At 36.2% G+C, this 20,972-nt stretch overlaps 1 protein-coding gene across 1 annotated transcript in view; it reads right to left on the bottom strand.

Annotated features, from left to right (window-relative positions):
• Positions 1–20,392: 20,392 nt before the first annotated feature.
• The window catches only part of LOC107464801 (protein NODULATION SIGNALING PATHWAY 1), a gene marked incomplete in the record, with an annotated part of 2,310 nt that continues 1,730 nt past the window's right edge, over positions 20,393–20,972 (bottom strand). Inside the window, 1 exon segment of the mRNA XM_016083769.3 lies at positions 20,393–20,972. Within this exon segment, the coding sequence (XP_015939255.1) occupies positions 20,735–20,972 (238 nt within the window).

Genomic DNA, 20,972 nt, shown 5'->3' with positions numbered 1-20,972 from the left:
AACGTTAAATCAACTCGGGGCAATAGTCTCGACTCCGCATCTATGCATGAAGTTCCCAACTGCAGAAGGAATAGCCATAGTAAAGACAGACCAAAAAATGGTGCGCCGCTATTACAATAAAAGTCTAAACTTCAGAGGCAGAGGAGAAGAATTTCACACAATCGAGCTCGGTGGAGTTCGGAGGCGGGAGGAACTCCGCCCACAACCTGAAGGAGAAATAGAGAAAATCCAGATCGGGAACACCCCGGACCAAACAACCAACATCGGCACACTCCGAAAAGGGGACATAAAAGAATCACTCATACAGTTTCTACGCGACAACGCCGACCTCTTTGCGTGGAAGGCCACAGACATGCCAGGCATATATCCCAAACTAATGTACCACAAGCTAGCAGTCTACCCAGGATCTCGGCCGGTACAACAAAGGCACAGAAAGCTAGGACCAGAACGCTTTCAAGCGGTGGAAGAACAGGTACAAGCTCTATTGGAGGCAGGCTTCATAAGAGAAGTCAAATACCCGCAGTGGCTTGCTAATGTCGTTTTGGTAAAAAAGTCAAATGGGAAGTGGGGAATGTGCACCGACTATACCGATCTCAACAAAGCTTGCCCGAAAGATCCTTATCCGCTCCCAAGCATCGACGCACTGGTAGATGCCTCCTCCGGATACAAATACCTCTCCTTTATGGATGCATACTTGGGATATAACCAAATCCCAATGTACCCTCCTGACCAAGAAAAAACTTCTTTCTTAACCCCAAAGGCAAATTACTGCTACATTGTTATGCCCTTCGGTCTCAAGAATGCGGGAGCCACTTACCAAAGATTAATGAATAAAGTTTTTTTGGAACACATCGGAAAGATCATGGAGGTCTACGTAGACGACATGCTAGTGAAGACGCAAAACGAAGAGATGTTATTATCCGACCTGACACAAGTATTCAACACCATAAGACAACATGGCGTGCGACTCAATCCCACAAAATGTACCTTCGTAGTAGAAGCTGGTAAATTCTTGGGTTTTATGATCACACAGAGAGGAATCGAGGCAAACCCAGACAAGTGCAGGGCCGTACTCGACATGAAAAGCCCGACCTACATCAAAGAAGTACAACAACTCAACGGGTGGCTGGCAGCCTTGTCCAGATTCCTGGCGGGATCCGCAATAAGATCTCTCCCCTTCTACGCCACTCTAAGGAAGGAAAATGAGTTTGAATGGACAGTTGAATGCGAGCAAGCCTTCCAAGACTTCAAAAAATTTCTGGGACAGCCACCTATATTGAGTCGGCCACGGGAAGGGGAACCACTCATCTTGTACCTCGCAGTGGAAAATCGGGCAATAGCCTCAGCACTGGTCCGAGAAGACAACAATGGGCAACAACACATATACTTTATCAGCAAAGCATTACAAGGATCCGAGTTGAACTACCAAAAAATAGAAAAGTTCGCTTATGCTCTCATAATAACATCTCGACGACTTCGCCCATATTTCCAGTCTCACACCATTAAAATTCGGACCAACCAGCCCATAAAAAGAATCTTACAGAAAACAGACTTGGCAGGCAGAATCTTGCAATGGGCAGTCGAGTTGTCCGAATTCGACCTTCAATACGAAGCTCGGACGGCCATCAAATCTCAATATCTGGCCGACTTCATTGCGGAATTTACGGACACACCGGAAGTCCCCACAGAATGGAATCTATACGTGGACGGATCCTCAAATAAAACAGGATGTGGTGCAGGCGTAATAATCGAAAGCGACCAGGGGACCTAGATCGAACTCTCCCTCAAATTTGGGTTTCCCGCCTCGAATAATCAAGCGGAATATGAGGCACTACTAGCAGGTTGGAAGCTGGCTAGGGAGGTCGGAGCTCAAAACTTATCATCTTCAGCGATTCACAGGTAGTCACTTCACAAATAACAGGCAGCTACCAAGCCAAGGATCCCACTATGAAAAAGTACCTGGACAAAATCAGGGAACAGCTCGGACAACTTGGAGAGCATGAGATTTGACATATACCCTGAGAACAGAATGCCCGAGCTGATGCACTCTCAAAACTAGCCAGCACCAAACCAGGAGGTAACAATAGAAGCCTTATCCAAGAAATTCTACAGAAGCCATCAATCTCGGAAGAAGAAAAGGTCCTAGCCATAACAAGTCACGATCAGGGATGGATGACCCCCATAATTAATTACCTCACAATAAAGGCCCTCCCTACAGACGAGAAAGAGGCAAAAAGGTTGAAACGGGAAGCACAATACTATACCATCATAAATAACACTTTATACAAAAGAGGGATTTCAACACCATTGCTAAAATGTGTTCCGACTTACAATACTAAAGATATCTTAGAAGAAGTACACAGTGGCATTTGTGGCAATCACCTTGGAGCACAAGCACTCACCAAAAAAGTACTACGGGCCGGATTCTATTGGCCAACCCTACAAAAAGAAGCCACAGATTTCGTAAGGACATGTTCGCCATGTCAGAAGCATGCCAACTTCCACACCGCTCCGCCCGAGGAACTCATCAGCGTAACCGCACCATGGCCATTTGCAAAATGGGGACTCGATCTTCTCGGACCCTTTTCCCCAAGGATCAGGACAAGTCAAATTCCTCATAGTAGGAATAGACTACTTCACAAAATGGATCGAGGTAGAACCCCTAGCCAATGCCACAACTCAAAGAAGTCGGAAATTCCTGTATTGAAATATCGTCACAAGGTTCGGAGTTCCATACTCCATCACTACAGACAATGGTACACAGTTCACAGACGCAGGCTTCAGAAAACTAGCGGCCAACCTGAATATAAAACAACAATTCACGTCTGTTGAGCACCCACAAGCCAATGGGCAAGTTGAAGCTGCTAACAAAGTTATATTAGTAGGGTTAAAATGGAGATTACAAGATGCAAAGGGAGTCTGGGCTGAAGAGCTCCTGCAAGTCCTATGGGCATATCGAATGACTCTACATTCCACGACAAAAGAGTCACCTTTCCGATTAGCCTACGGGATGGAGGCCATGATCCCAGTAGAGATTGTAGAAAGATCCCCCAGAGTGATCTACTATAGTGAAGACGCCAATTCCCAACTTCAAAGGGAAGAGCTCGAATTACTCCCAGAAGTCCGAGAAAGAGCTCGGATAAGGGAAGAAGCATTGAAGCGACGAATGGCTTCCAGATACAATCAAAAAGTAATACAGCGGACCTTTATGGAGAATGACCTTATTCTAATCCGAAATGACATTGGAACAACTCGATCTGGAGAAGGAAAGCTGGCTGCAAATTGGAAAGGACCCTATCGAGTCATAGAAGTACTAGGGAAGGGCTACTACAGGCTTTCCGAACTCGACGGGCGAGAGCTGCCAAGGTCATGGCACGCCTGCAACTTAAGAAGGTACTATAGTTAGGGAGGATAATGGATCTTGGGATAAGGCACACTCTTTTTCCTGAAAAGGTTTTTTAACGAGGTGCCAGGCCCAAGACCTACAAACTAACCCCCGCATGTATATATTTGCATTTCTCTTAATAAAATTTTTCAGATTTTCTACAAACGTTCAAGTCGTATTATTCTAAAAACAATCATTGCCCGATTATAAAACTACAGCTCGACAGAAAGTGAAAACCAAATTCACTGTGCGATCACGATAAAAATGAGGGTTAAAACCCAAAATTCTACAAAATCGGCAAAGGTGAAAATAGAATAATACAAGAAGCTATAGAAAGTGATCCATAGAAAGGACCTGACGAGGTCCTAATAAAATGGATTGCTATAAAATAGCTTAAAGGCTAGCCGACACCTAAAGTCGGACCAGCCCCAATAAACCAAGTTATAAGTAAAGCCTTGGAAAGAGGTCTGGCCAACCCTATAAAAGAGGATTACTATAACTTCGAAGAGCCCGACATGACGAAGTCGGACTCCTACAAAAAGTTACAAAAGATAATCGCTGAAAGAGACATAAACAAGGTCCAAGAAAGAGGATTACCAAGTAACTTTCGACAGGATCCGACATGACAAAGTCGGTCCAAGATGTAAAGCTACAAAGATAATCCCTGAAAGAGACCTAAACAAGGTCCAAGAAAGAGGATTACCAAGTAACTCGACAGGACCCGACATGACAAAGTCGGTCCAAGATGTAAAGCTACAAAGGTAATCCCTAAAAGAGACCTAAACAAGGTCCAAAAAGGAGGATTTCCAAGTAACTTGACAGGATCCGACATGACAAAGTTGGTCCAAGATGTAAATCTACAAAGGTAATCCCTGAAAGAGGCCTAAACAAGGTCCAAGAAAGAGGATTACCAAGTAACTCGACAGGATCCAACATGACAAAGTCGGTCCAAGATGTAAAGCTACAAAGGTAATCCCTAAAAGAGACCTGAACAAAGTCCAAGAAAGAGGATTATCAAGTCAACTTGACAGGGCCCGACCTAATGAAGTCGGCCCGGAAAGATAAAGTTACGAAAGATAATCCCTAAAAGAGACCTGAACAAGGTCCAAGAAAGAGGATTATCAAGTAACTCGACGAAATCTGACATGACAAAGTCGGCCCGAAAAAGATAAAGTTACAAAAGGTAAAGCCTCAAAAGAGATCTGAATAAGATCTAAGAAAAAGGATAACCTAGTAACAGAATAGGGACCAACATGAAGAAGTCGGGTTAAAGCTACAAAAAGTTATAAAAAGTAATCCCAAGGGGTTACTATAAATAACTCAAGAAAGATCAACTGAGAATAATCAACCAACAGAGGGGAGATAACTCGACCCGATAGACCTCAACCTCGCCAAAGTCAATCAAAAAAGTATTCTATCAAAAGAATACTTAAACAAACAGCTAGCCTTAAACGGACGCTTCAACTAAAGCAAAAACGAGGAGCACAAAGGCAATCAAAAGAGGTCAGATAAAAAATACTCTGAAGATTCCAGGTAAATGCTAAAGAAAGCTGCAAAGCAAGCATATCACAAAAACAAGGCAGTTACCATAAAACAAAGACTCAAGAGGCCGCTTGAAGCCAACCCCAAGAGCAAGAGAAACTATTTTGTTTTTCAAAATAAAGTTGCTAAAGTAGCAACTGGAGCATCCAAAGTCAGAGATCATAAAATTACAAAAATAAAGAGTTCAAAAGCCCACAAAAACCGGGCTATACACAAACATATCAGAAAAATTATCGAGGATCCAAAGGCTTCCCAGTAGCAGCATCTTGAGGAGAAGGAGGGTGAGTCTGAAGGGGAACTGCGTCTACTGTCCCGTCATCCCGGTTCAAAATCTGGACGTCTGGATCAGATTCCGGCTGAGTAGCTTCAACTGCCGAGGTTGAGGAAGGCGGGACAACAGAGTAACTGGAGGAGGGACGGCATCATCATCATCATCGGGGTCGTCAGGGACAATCTTACCATCCCTAACAATATTATCCAGACTAATAAGGGAAAGGTCGAGATTTGGCGCAAGAACTTGGAATTGCTCTTTCAGATTCTCATAAGCCGCAGTAACACTACCTACGAGATGACTTTGAAGTTTAGAATAATCGGCCTGAACAGACTCCAACCTACTCCTGAGCTCCATCACCTCTTTATAAGTAGTAACATAGCTATCCTTGTGCTTTTGAGCTGTATCCTCGGCTAGTTGCGCAGCAGCCGCCAGACCAACAGCCCGGGATTTTTCCCCTTTAGCTCCTTTTTCAGCTCGGCCACTTCCACCTCGAGCTCCTCCTTCAAACCCTTAATTCGGTCAAATTCTGATTTTGCCTCCTCCATAAAAGCCTTGGTAACATGAATAGGAAGATCTTGAGCAGTTCGGTACAAAGCCGCCCCCATGTGTGCCAGAGTAACACCACTTCGAGTAATAAACTCTAGATGATAAAGAATGGATACATCGTCGGTAGGCATCACACCATAGGGAGCAATTTGTTGGTCTACAAACCCAACGACATCAAAATCGGGAGCACCAAGATTAAACGGCTCGACAGTCCGAGGTCTTTTTGAAGGAGGAGCAACTAGAGGAGCAGAAGTACCCACTGAAGGCTGAGGTGGGTCGACCAAACGAACCCGGGAAGTCAGGATCATCCTCCTCGGCCCAGGAGAGCTTGGGATGGATGGTTTCGATAAAACTTGGGAAGACCCTTCCCCGACCACCTTTGCCGGGATGTTTTGAGCCGCAGTATCCCTCCTCGCCTTCTTAAAGGCCTTCAGTGAATCATTATTCTTCGACATCTCTGAAAAACAGGAAAAATACAAACAACTTGTGAATACCCAGAAAAGAAAGCAGAGAACAAAAGACATGGGAACACAGTTTATAAAATACCCAGAACAGCACAAATCAAGGATGGATCCCCCAGAAATTTCTTGGTCTCAAGATGAGGAGGCTCCCCCCAAATGTCCTCTAAAGCAGCAACGAAGGCCTGCTCGACCTCGTCTAACATCTCCCAGGTATACCTAGACACAACTACATTCCTCTGCCACTCTAAAGGAAAATGAGGCTCACCATTCTCATACAGGAAGAAAGGACGAGCTCCTTCAACAGCTCAGATCTTGAAAAAATAATTCTTAAAATCACGGAAAGACTCATCATACATGGAGAAGACTTTATGTCCCTGGGCCGACCTAAAAGAAATCCAAGAAGCTTTCTTTTTGGTAGTCCCAGGCTTGGTCAACATAAAGAGATACAGAAAAAGGGGTTAATGAGGGTTTAACGCCAAACTCATGACAAACCATCTGAAAGATCTTGATAAAGCCCCAAGAGTTCGGATAAAGCTGAGAGGGGGCCACGTTGCAAGACCACAACAGGTCGGTCTCAAAGGAAGTAAAAGGAAGGGAAATTCCCATCTGGCTAAAGAAGAAATCGTAAGCATAAAAGAAAGGACGCTCTCCCTGGGTCGAAGTAGGAAAGCAGACCCTGTCATCAGAATCGGGTTCCACCAACTCATAATTGCATTCTTGATTCTTGCTACTACAGATCCGATGGTGTTTCCTAAGCTCTGTGCAGAATTTTGCATTAGCTAGGGATACACACAGCAACACCAGGGAGTCCAACCACTCGGACATCCCTCAGGTACCTTAGAGGATGCCTCAACAATATTTTTGCGAGACGACATGGCCAACTAATCCTACAAAGAAAAGGAAACGGGTTACCAACCCCAAAAAATAGGTCTGGACAAAAAGGAAGCAACTCAAGCAAACGCGACCTTAAAGCACACAAAAACAGTAAAAGGAAAACCCCAAGACACACACCAAGGTCCAGGGACATTCTTTGGAGGCAATAGCAGAGTGAAAGAGCTACAAAGATAAAATCATCTTTTCAAACAAAATGAGCGTCCCGAGAAGAAAAAAGGCGAAAAGTCAAGTCATCAAAAACCACCATCTCTACTGAAGAGTAGTCATCAACCAGTATAGCAAAATCATCACCGAATCAAACAAGTTATCAAAGGAATAACCTTTTTCAAAACGGCAGTACAGAAATCAACCCTAAAAGGAAGCCAGAGCCAGGAAATCCAGCCGAAAACATACAGAAAGACAAAAAAATCATAAACATACATCATAGCGACAATCAAGCATAGTGGTACGAAAAGATGCAAGCTTTCCAACAACAACTCAGGCAAAATTAAAACTTTATTGGAGAATCGCATTCCAAAGACAGAAACGAAGAAAAAAGTTCAAGCTTTCCAAGCATACAAAATCAAGGCGTCATAAAAAAGGATCAAAAGTAAAAGTAGCAGAAATAAAAAGGTGAGGAAGAAAGCAAAACCAATCTGGAAGAAGGAAGAAAACTTTGAAAAGCGAGTAGCAGAGAATTGATCACAAAGCAGAAGCACCAAGCGAAGGCCAAAGCTTCACAGAGAGACGAGAAGTGCAGAATAGGAAACAACGAAAGAAAAAGGAAGTTACAGGGAAAGGAAAACCGTCTCTTGGATACAAAAAATTGAAAAGAGAAAAATCAAGAGAAACGGAACAAATTAATGGGGGCATTAAAAATCCTCGCACATTCCCAAGGAAAACGCTAAAAAGGCAAAAGCGCGCGCTTTCAGAAGAAACGGGACAGAAACGTTCCGCATTCAAGAAAGAGATCTACGGAAGATAAAGCGACAAAATGCTCGAGTTCGCCTTTATCCGAGAAGGCTCGAAGTCCTAAAACTAAGACTCGACCGCCAAATAAAAGACCAAGCTCGAGCAGGGGCACTGTTCATACCCTGGGTCGAGCTGTCCGACCCAGGATGTTCTACAGACAAAGCGACTGACCTCTTCAGGCTAGGACAACCCGGCTTCTTCTCAAAGAGCTCGGCCAAGTCACAGGAAAGCCCAATAAAAGGGCCCAAGCAGAGGAACACGACCTGAATCCAAGGGCGGCCCAAGCCTATAGAGATAAAGGCGGTTTCTTTAAAGATAAGATGACCTCGCTCGAAGATAAAGATAAGATAAGATAACTAACTTATCTTATCTAAGAAGGTCACTCTACGCCATTATAAATACACTGGAGTACCCAGGTATAACTCATACTCTGATTCTACTAAAAACCTGCTTAATACCCTTGCTAACTTAAGCATCGGAGTCCCTTGCAGGTACCCCCATCCTCCGGGGACGAAGGATCAGCACCATCACCAAGTCCAACAAGTCGGACACAACAGCTCCAGCCCTCACAGAAGATCTCATCTGAGATCGGCCTACAGTTTCAGGTAACCCTCGGAACAGGAGCCAACCACGGTTTTAAGATTACACATAAACCGTGGCTGGCAGCAAAGGATTACATGCAATTCATGCTCAATGTAAACCGGGGGAGGCAGCCACGGTTTACCCTCGGTGAATGCAACACATAAACCATGGGAGGCAGCCACGGTTTATGAAGAAGATTTTGTGTGCATAAAACTTTGGAGGTAGCCACGATTTATGCATGAGCGGCTATGTGAAGTTAGGTGGCTGAGAGAGAATTTGAGGAGCTTTGTGGTTTATGGACTCAGCAAACTTGTTTACGTTTTAATACGATTTGAATTGTATTAGTATATTTTTATTTTTTAATCAATTTAATTTTATATAAATAATTAGAATTTTAAATTATAAAATTTGTATTAGTTTGTAATTTAAAATTTAAATAGACATAATTTAAATTAATAATTTATAAAATTGTATGTATTCGTATTATTGTATTCATATGAATATTTGAAACTAATTATAACTAACTATAAGTTTACAAATATGATACTATATAAATCAATGATATGTGTAAAATTATAGTTAGTTATTGTAATTGTGTAAAATAAAGTACTTTACAAGGATATTTATTGAAACTAATATGTTAATTATTTATATACTTAATCTGGATAATAACTTCAGTGACAATCGTTAAATATGCCTATTGATCTTTGACTGAGTTTTTGAGATATTAGTACATATATATGTAAAGTTCACAATGTAATTATGTTGGATGTCTTATATTATGTATTTTGACTTTGGAATACTTCAAATTACATTATAATCATTGAATTATAAATATAGTGGCCGAATGATGTGCAATAATATTAATAGTGGTTGATTATAATAAGCCATTATAATTTTAATAATTTTTTTATCTTAATGCGAAATTATAGTGTCCAAATTAAGTATATAAATAATTAACATATTAGTTTCAATAAATATCCTTGTAAAGTACTTTATTTTACACAATTACAATAACTAACTATAAGTTTACACATATCATTGATTTATATAGTATCATATTTGTAAATTTATAGTATCATATTTGTAAACTTATAGTTAGTTATAGTTAGTTACAAATATTCATATGAATACAATAGTAAAAATAAATCATATGAGTACAATAATACAAATACATACAATTTTATAAATTATTGATTTAAATTATGTCTATTTAAATTTTAAATTACAAACTAATACAAATTTTATAATTTAAAATTCTAATTATTTATATAAAATTAAATTGATTAAAAAAATAAAAATATACTAATACAATTCAAATCGTATTAAAACGTAAACAAGTTTGTTGAGCCTATAAACCACAAAGCTCCTCGAATTCTTTCTCAGCCACCCAACTTCACATAGCCGCTCATACATAAACCGTGGCTACCTCCAAAATTTTATGCACACAAAATCTTCTTCATAAACAGTAGCTGCCTCCCATGGTTTATGTGTTGCATTCACCGAGGGTAAACCGTGGCTGCCTCCCACGGTTTACGTTGAGCACGAATTGCATGTAATCTTTTGCTGCCAGCCACGGTTTATGTGTAATCTTGAAACCGTGGTTGGCTCCCACGGATTATATAGAAGGTGAAATAAGACATTCACGAAGCAAGTTTCCAATTGTTATAATCAGGTAAAGGTTTCTAGGATTTATTTTATATAGGTAAATTGCCCAAATTTTAATATATGACATTAGTTTTATGTACAGTATTTCTTAGAAAAATAATTGTGATCAAGTATTCAATTTAACTGTGCATACTACTCATTTTATTATTATTTGTCTTTAAAGAAAATGGCAAGGATATATAATGAAGATGTATGTCTTGCGAATAGTGCAAGTTCGCATACTATTGTCAAAAGTGATATATATTTTACCCATCTGATGCCAAAAGAAGAATGTGTTAATACTATTATTGACTCAGGCAATGTGATAGAAGACTCCGGAAGAGCTATAATTTTGTTTCCTGAAGGAACAAAATTTATAATAAATAATGCACTATTGTCTACGAAGTCTCTAAGAAACTTGTTGAGTTTCAAAGATATTCGCCGAAATGGATATCATATTGAGACAATGAATGAGGGAAGTCATGAGTACTTATGTATCACAACTCATGATTCAAATAAAAAGGTTATATTAGAAAAGTTGCCCCCACTTTTATTTGGGTTATATTATACCAAGATCAGTGCAATTGAATCACATGTCATTGTAAACTAGAAGTTTGCTAACCCAAATGAATTCATAACTTGACACGACTGATTGGGTCATCCGAGAACAACCATGATGCGGAGAATTATTGAAAACTCCCATAGACATTCACTAAAGAACCAGAAGATTCTTAAATCTAGTGAATTTTGTTGTGCTACATGTTCTCAAGGGAAATTAATTTTAAGACCATCACCAGTAAAGATTAGATTTGAGTCTCCTGAATTCCTAGAAAGGATTCAAGGTGATATATGTGGACCTATTCATCCACCATGTGGATCTTTTAGATATTTTATGGTCCTGATAGACGCATATTCGAGATGTTCACATGTGTGTTTATTGTCTTCTCGCAACCTGGCGTTTGCGAGATTACTGGCTCAAATTATTCAATTAAAAGCATAATTTCCAGAAAATCCAATTAAAGCAATTCGTCTTGATAATGCTGGTTAATTCGCTTCCCAAGCTTTTGATGCTTATTGTATGGCTAATGGAATAAGTGTTGAACATCCAGTAGCTCATGTTCACACACAAAATGGGTTAGCAGAATCACTTATTAAGCGTCTCCAATTAATTACTAGACCCTTACTTATGAGAACAAATCTCCCAACCTCGGTTTGGGGGCATGCTATTTTACATGCTGCAACACTTATTCGTTTGAGGCCAACGAGTTACCATCAGTTCTCTCCTATGCAATTAGCCTTTGGCCAGCAGGCAAATGTTTCCCATTTAAGAATATTTGGGTGTGCGATATATGTTCCCATTGCACCACCTGATCGCACAAAAATGGGACTGATGCGGTATTTATAACCTACACTACTAACCGGCAAGTGCACCGGGTCGTACCAAGTAATACCTTACGTGAGTAAGGGTCGATCCCATGAGGATTGATGGATCAAGCAACAATAGCGTTTGATAGGATTAGTTAGGCAAGCAGAAAATGGTTTTGAGATATTCAAAGAGCATTAAACAGTACTTTAAAAATTTTAGAAAGCAAGCAGCAAAGAGTAGGGAATAAATTATTTGAGAAAACAGTTAAGGTTTCAGAGTTATCTAATTTCCGGATTAACTTTTATTACTAATTAATTTAATCATGCAAGATTTAATTTCATGGCAAACTATATGTGACTAGACCCTAATTCCTTAGACCTTCCTAGTCTCCTCTAAAATTCATTAATTGCCAATTCCTTGATCAATTAATTCCAATTAGAGGGTGATGATCAATTTCTAGTTTATATGCCAAAAGAATCCTAATTATCCACAAATAAGGGGATTATATTTCACGTATCCCTTTAAATACAAACAATTAAAAATTCAATATAATATGTTTTTAAGTTGTTGTTCAAGTAAAGAGCTTTTCCAAGTTTTACAAGAACTCAATTAGAACATGGGTCATACTTCCGTTCCACCCATATTCATAAAATAAAGAACGAAAATAATTATTGAAATATAAATCAAGACATGAATTAAATTAAAAAGATCAAACGAATCAATCCATGAAAATAGACAGAGCTCCTAACCTTAACAATGGAGGATTAGTTGCTCATAGTCCAGAGAAGAAAAATAAGGATTCTGGTAACAATATGTTCTCCTGTCTAAATGTACAGAGTTCCTATTTATAATTAATTCTAATAATTTTAAAATCTATTTATCTAAGAATAATATCTTTTCCTCAAAATCCGATTTGAATTCAAATTCGAATTAATTAACAAGTCTTCTGCTGATGGATGGGGACCACTTGATTTGTCCATTTTGCAGCTTCTAATCTGTGTTTTCTGGGCTGGAAACTGATTCAAAACGTGGTCCAAAATCCACGTCAGCAATTTCTGTAAATTCTGCAAATTGCGCACATCACGCGTACGCGTCGGTGGTCTTCTTCGCAAGTCACGCGGACGCGTCGGTCACGCGAACGCGTCGCTGAGCAAATCTTCAAATCACACGTACGCGTCAGTCACGCGTACGCGTCGCCATTGATACCTCCAATTCACGCGCACGCGTCAGGCACGCGTGCGCGTCGCTCCTCGCAGCCATCTCCTTTTATTCTTGTACTGCAAAAACTCCATCAAATTCCGCCGAATGCTACCTAAAATAAACAGTATTGCACAAAACTCAAAATAGCATCCATAGTGGCTAAAATATAATTAATTCTTAATTAAACTCAACAAATTAGATGCAAATTCACTAGGAAAAGATAGACAAGATGCTCACGCATCAGGGACCCAAGGAAAATTAGGGATATATGTTGGATATGATTCTCTCTCTATAGTAAGGTATCTTGAGATACAAACTGGGGATGTATTTAAAGTCCGATTTGCGGATTGTCATTTTGATGAATCAAAATTTCCAACATTAGGGGGAGAGAATAAGCTTCCTGAAAAGGAACTTAATTGGAATGCATCATCGTTGATGCATTTTGATTCTCAATCAGGGTAATGTGAACTAGAAGTTCAAAAGATTATACATTTGCAAAGAATAGCAAATGAATTGCCTGATGCATTTTCCGATACAAAGAGGATAACCAAATATTATATACCAGCGGAAAATGCCCCAATTCAAATTGATGTCCCAGTTGGACAAATTGCCACCGAAGCAAATACACGCTAGAAGCGTGGCAGGCCTGTCAGTTCCAAAGACAAAAATCCTCAAAAGAGAAAAGAGAGAAATACTATTCTTTTTGGAAAAGACATAGTAGAGACACCTGCAGTTGTCCAAAATTCTGATATAATTTTAACGCCAGAAGACGTTTAGGTACCTGAAAATTGTGAAAATCACGAGATCTCGATAAATTATGTCTTTGCAGAAGAGAAATGGGACCAAAATAAGACAATTGTCAATGAAATATTTGCATATAATGTGGCATTAAATATCATGCATGAAAGTAAGGATCTTGAGCCAAGATCAATCGAAAAGTGTCGATAAAGAAATGATTGGCCAAAATGGAAAGAAGTCATGAAAGCTGAATTAGACTCACTTGCAAAGCGTGAAGTCTTTGGACCTATAGTCCGTACACTTGAAAATGTAAAACCTGTTGGATACCAATGGGTATTTATGAGAAAACGAAATGAGAAAAATGAAGTTGTGCACTACAAAGCCCGACTTGTGGCACAAGATTTTTCACAATGGCCCGGTATAGATTATGAAGAAACGTATTCCCCTGTAGTGGATGCGATAACATTGCGTTATTTAGTCAGTTTATCTGCATATCATAAATTGCATATGCTTTAATGGATGTGGTAACAACCTATTTATACGGCTCATTAGATCGTGATATCTATATGAAAGTTCCTGAAGGACTGAAGATATCTAAACCATCCAATGAATATTCACAGGGGTTATACTCAGTTAAATTGCAAAGATCTTTGTATGGTCTAAAGCAATCTATACGAATGTGGTATAATCGTCTTACTAAGTATTTGGCCAAAAACGGATTCAAGAATGATGATATATGCCCGTGTGTTTTTATAAAGAAAACTGCATCTGGATTCATTATAATTACTGTATACGTTGATGATTTAAATATCATTGGAACTCTTGAAGAGATTCCAACAATTATAAAAACTCTAAAAGAAGAGTTTGAGATGAAAGATTTTGGAAAAACTAAATTTTGTCTCGGCCTGCAGATCGAGCATACAAAAAATGGGATCTTTATTCATCAAATAATATACACAGAAAAGATCTTAAAGAGATTTTATATGGATAAGTCACATCCATTAAGTACCCCAATGATCGTACGATCTTTGGATGTGAAAAAGGATCAATTTCGTGAAAATGAAGATATCCTTAGTTCTGAAGTACCATATCTTAGTGCCATTGGAGCACTAATGTATCTTGCTAATAATACACGACCTGATATATCATTCGTTGTGAATTTACTAGCAAGATATAATTCCTCTCCAACCAGAAGACATTGGAGTGGAGTCAAACAAATCTTTCAATATCTTCATGGAACGGTTGATATGGGTTTGTTTTATCCCTATGGATCCAAGTCACAATTAGTTGGCTATGCAGATGTTGGATACTTTCTGATCCACATAAAGGGAGATCTCAAACAGGATATCTGTTCACATATGGTGGTATAGTTATATCATGGAGGTCCACAAAACAGACAATAGTAGCAACCTCATCTAATCATGCTGAAATACTTGTGATACATGAAGCTAGTCGCAAGTATTTTTGGCTCAAGAGTTTGATCCAATATATTCTGTCATCATGTGGACTGATTAACCATAAGATAGCTCAAACTGTCTTGTTTGAAGATAATACAGCATACATTGCTCAGTTTAAAGGCAGATACATCAATTGTGATAGAACAAAGCATATTTCTCCCAAATTCTTCTTCACTCATGATCTTCAAAATCAAGGGACAATTGATGTCCAACAGATCCGCTCAAGTGACAATCTGGCAGATTTATTTACAAAGTCACTCCCAAAATCCTCCTTTGAAAAATTGGTACATCAGATTGGGATGCGCCAATTTCGAGATATTGAATGATGTCGATAAGAGGGGGAGACTGTATTCTTTTTTCCTTAGTCAGGTTTTTTTCATTGGGTTTTTCTTGACAAGGTTTTTAATGAGACAGTCCCCATCACAAAGGATATTGTACTCTTTTTCCTTCACTAAAGTTTTTTTTCATTGGGTTTTTCTTTAGTAAGGTTTTAACGAGGCAATAATCATAAATGGTCATCCAAGGGGGAGTGTTACGATAAGAATGAAATGGATGACCATGGGCGGCTCACATTTCCCATACTAAAGTGCTATGTTACCAAAGTCCTTACATCTAATGATAGTGGGAAAAAGTAGCCTCCTTGCATGTATAAACAAAGGTTAAACCTCTGCACGTAACACAGAGTTACAGTAATAATAAAATAATTACTCTCTCTCTTACACTACAAAACACTTCTTTACTTTTTCTCTTCATATACTACTAATATAATATTAATATATTATCTTTATATTAGTATAATAATATTGGTAAATACTAATAGTAGTGTTTTTCTATACTTTATTTTATTACCTCTTCTCTATTTATTTTACACTAGAAATAATATTTTTTGGAGTTTTTTGGGCGAGTTTTTGAGATAGTATTTTTTTAGTTTATTTAAAAAAATTTAAAAAAATAAAACTAGTTTGATGATTAGATATGATCATATGAGATAAAAATATTTTTTTATTTATTAATTATATTTAAGTATAATAAGATAAAAATATTTATTTATTATGTTAAAATATTTTTATAATAATTTTTTAAACAAATATATAAATTATAAATTTTAAAAAATATATATTTTTAATATTTATACATTTATTATTAATTTTTTTAAATATATTAAAAATAAAAATTTATTAAAAATATTTTTTTAACAATTTAATGATACTCAAATAAATTCTTTATTCATATTAGTCAGTATTTTGTTCAAAATTTGAGATATAAATATAAATTATTTGATCTTATTCTCGTGTATTATTGCACGAGTATAAAACTCCAATCCTTTGAAATTTAAATTTAATTGGATCAATTTAGAAATGTTATCCAAAATTCTGTCAAATTCAGGCCCGCAACTGTATAGAAAAAGTATATAAAAAATGTGATCCAATTTATATAATTTTAAGGAAAAGTCTAGGGACCAGCAGTTTTATTGAATTTTGGCCAGCATGTAACTAGCAGAAAAAAGTGAGCCATTGGATGAAATCTCACACTAATCTCATACCATCAAATCATCATTGATGGCTAGTTGATGGCTAACAATCACAAAAATTGCTGGCCCCCTAGCATTGCTCTAATTTTAATCAATCTGGGTTGGTTAATGGTCAGTTCACTTGTCCGCTTAAACAAATGTGGGGAGATTTGAATCCTAATTTCCTCCCCCTGACTTCACCTGCAACCACCTTCATCGTTCATGCTTACGCGATCCAAGTTTGACTCCGCCACGAATTGTTTATTACACTCACAGTTCTGACTACCGTGATCTGTATGGTGTTATCGAATCTTTCTCCGTGCAGTCAATATTGGATAATCCTTCTGAGCCTGCTAAAGTCGATTACTTCAGTGGACAACGCTACCACAGAATGGTTGGTTCTTGCCATGGATTGTTATGCTTTTTTGATGATGATGGCGGCCAGAATACGCATGGCATCTTGTGGAATTCCTGTACCGGATTCACATTCCAATCACCGCAAATAAGCGGTCAGCCACCCTTTGTGGCTTTGGTTACGATCATCTCAGTGACAGCTAGTCAGCTACAAGCTTTTTGGACTTATAAGGAAGAAAGTGCCACTGCCATCTGGTTTGGAATTTAGTAATAGAATTTATACATTTGGACCAACTTCTTCGTGGAGAATAATTGATGATATCCCATTAGGCCTACTTGGTGTCCCAACTGACGATCTTTTTATGCCTGATAATATGGAAGGGGTATTTTTTGGTAGTAACAGAACATGCACTATTAATTGGAGTGTTAATCATGTGGTTATTTATTTTGATTTGGTAAAGAAATTTATGGTCATTTTTTCCTGTCTTATACCGATTCAGATAATTATTTTTGGAAGATGAGCACTTATGTATGTATCTTGAGAGACTGTCTTTCTATTTGTTATGAGCAGTTGAACGCACAACACTGGTTTCTGTGGCAGATGAAGGAATACAGAAATGCTCAATCTTAGACTAAATTGGCAATCATTCCCTTTCACCCGCAACTCGTTAATTTGGGTTTTCCTTTACAATCTTTCTACATTTTGAAAAGTGATGTTCTTTTGACTATTTCTCCATCTTTAAGAATAGTTTTGTGTAATTTAAATGATGGCAGCATAGATTTACCTGTGATTGACCGCATAGTGATGGCATGTGTGCACCTTCACTTGGTGAAGTCTTTTGTAGCATTAGTCCACTACCAACTTTGTTATTAATAATGTTATCAAATTTATTTAAATGTTTATTTTTCAGTTGAATTTAAATTATATGTTGGAAGCATAATGTTCTTTACTGTTTATCGTTAAATATAACCAAAAAAATAGATTTACGATCGAATTTGTTTGTATGTGGCCTATTATATATTAAAACTTTAACATTAAGACTAAAAATTTCAAGTACACATTAGAAGTTTAGGAAGATTAACATTGAATGCTAACTGCTCAACATCAGTCTTAACAAAAAGTATTTAATCATATCAAATTTTTTTTAAATTAACAGACTCATATTTACATAATTTCTTTTAAATAAAAAATAAAGACGAACTTATTCAATAAACAGATCTCGTTACTAATAATTAGATCCTAAGAAATTCTCTTAGTAATTAAGGTTTATTAGAAAATGCTTGGCCACACCCAAACTTTTTTTTTTCCTTTTAGGACTAATCATAATGAGTATCTTTTGTAATAAACTTGTAAATAACATTAAAAAAAGAGAATACATTAGCTAATTGCAGCTAAACTTATTCTCTTGGTTTTTCTTTTGCTTCAGTAGTTATTACTTCATTAATTATTCTTGTCAATTTACTGTTCTATCGAATTTGTTGTTATTTTTTTATACACAATTGAATATATCTTTATCTGTGAAATTTTTACTGTATAACCCTTCCACAAATATTCAATAATCTTTATACTATTAGGATTTAAAAAATATAAAAAAACAAATAAATTCTAAATTTTTAATCTTTTGACAATTTAGTCCTTTAAAATATTTAATTATAAAAACATTTTTATTTTTACAAACAAGAGATATATAGATCTTTTCATTTATTTACTTCTTCGGTATCTGACTATCCATTACGGTAGCAAGAAAAAGACATTTAGATTTAAGTCATATTTTGTGAACCTCATCTTGTGCTTGATAAACCTTTCTCACTGACCATGACTCCATGAATAACAGCACCAAGGCCCTAAGCAATTAGCAGCGGCAATGTTGGCATTACTTAACAATCACCCAATTTAAAGACCTAAATGTCCTCTTACTTTTTGGTCTCTTTTTTACTTTGACATTGTAATAGAAAGACACTGTAATATTCACGTCATTAATTCTTGTGATTCTAGAAAGGTAAATGGACATAAGAACTTATATGCCTCAAATTTATAAAACATGAGTATTTTGTAATTAAATATTTAAAAAAATAATTTATCAAAAAATTAAAAGATAACCTATTTTTCCCTAAAATTTAATATTTAAAATTTAATGTTAGTCAAGTGTTAGCCAAAAATAATAAATTTTATTAATAGAAATTTCATGGGTCATTCACTTACTTGAGTGCTCAAAAAGTTAATCAGAATAAAAGAACGAGAATAAAAAAAATTAAATTTTAATTAATTAATATTAATTCATATATATTGTAAAATTATTGTTTAATACTTATTTTTAGAGAATTTATAATTAATATTTACGATTTGACCAGTAGGATTTAGAATTTATTTTTTAACACGCTTTTCATAGAGTTTAGCTCTTTAGCTTTATTCTATATATTTTGAATGTACCTTTTAGATAATTATCCAAAATTTTATAAATATTAATTAAATATACAAATTATTTATCAAATATAAAAGTTATCTAAAAAATTATTTGTCAAATTTATACTATTTTTGAGCTTTTTTGATCATTCTCTTATTTCGAAGTTATTTCACTAAATATTTCAAATGCATTTGTTCGAATTAACAAAAATTCTGCTATTAAAGATGCTTTTATTTAACAGTGATGTTACACGTATAGATATTTTTATAATTAAGTTTAATTAAGTTAGTGTAATTTAGTGAAAAAATGTGAATATATATTAGACATGTGTATTATTTTTTTCTTTCACACTTTCTGCAACATAAATTTTTATTGGACAATACAAAAATTTGTTGATTATAGTACACAAATTTTAAAAATATAACACACAAAAATTTACATATAATACAAAATTATTAATATAGTATATCAATTTTTACATATAACATAGAAACTTTTATACATAGCACATAAATTGTAGTCTTTTAAAAAATTTTATGTTGCAAAATTTATATGTTATGCACCTAGATTTTTGCATTGTACATATTTTATTGGTATAGTTACAAATTTTTATATATAATATATTTTTGTTTATTAGATAAGTCAATGTTCTGAATATATAATCTTTTAAAAATTTGTGTGATGGACATCAAAATTGATGTGTTATATACCAAGATTTTTGTGTTATATATATTTCATTGATTGGATGTCAATATTTTAGATATGTAATCTCAAAAATTTTTGTGTTATATATTAAAATTTGTGTGTTATGTATTAAAATTTATATATTATGCATTAAAATTTTTGTATTCTAGTTTTTTTAAAATTTATAGTGACAAATAATATTTTTGTTTTTAAAATTATAAATATTTTTGTGATTAAAAAATTAAATATAAAATAATTTATTTATAACTTAGACTTAATGTAAGTTTTTATGTTTTAAAATGAATTTAATTAAATTATTTATTCAAATAAATTCCTAATTTAATAGGAGAAAATAATGGCCACTCAAGGAATAGCAGTAAAACACAAGGCGCAACCTTGCTATAATCGTACAATTTTATAATCAAGAATTTCAGATAGATGATATACAATGGTGAGAGATTATAGGTAAACTAGAAATTAAAAAAAAAAAAGTTAAAGACTCCGAAATTCTGTGCTACCACTTTGGTTCTGAAAACCTCTTAAACTGACAGACAAACAAGCAAGCCACTCACCATTCCTTTGCAAAATCTAGCTTAAATATGAACTTGTATTATGGAAGTTTTCAACCTAACCAATAGCTTAGGCACCAATTCGAATGAATATAAATAACTATGTCTAAGACAGAAAATAAAGATAATAATATAGAGACATTTATGATTCAGATTTATCAAACACGCCCTATAGACGCGAATTCAATGTAGAACTTGATCTACCTTGTTTTTCTCCCCCATCCAACTTCCACACAGAACAGAAAGAAACAGCCTGTCCCTTCCAGAATAGTCCAACACACTTGTTATCCTCCTCAACTTTCATCTCCCAATTACTATCATATTTCCTTAACAAAGCTCTAGCTCCATCAATGGTATCCTCTCCAAGCATTCCTCCTACAAACCCTGCCTCCTTCATTCTCTCACAC

Source organism: Arachis duranensis, chromosome 9, assembly GCF_000817695.3.
Source record: "Arachis duranensis cultivar V14167 chromosome 9, aradu.V14167.gnm2.J7QH, whole genome shotgun sequence".
Taxonomy (NCBI): Eukaryota; Viridiplantae; Streptophyta; class Magnoliopsida; order Fabales; family Fabaceae; genus Arachis; species Arachis duranensis.
This window is presented reverse-complemented; position numbering and strand designations above follow the sequence as displayed.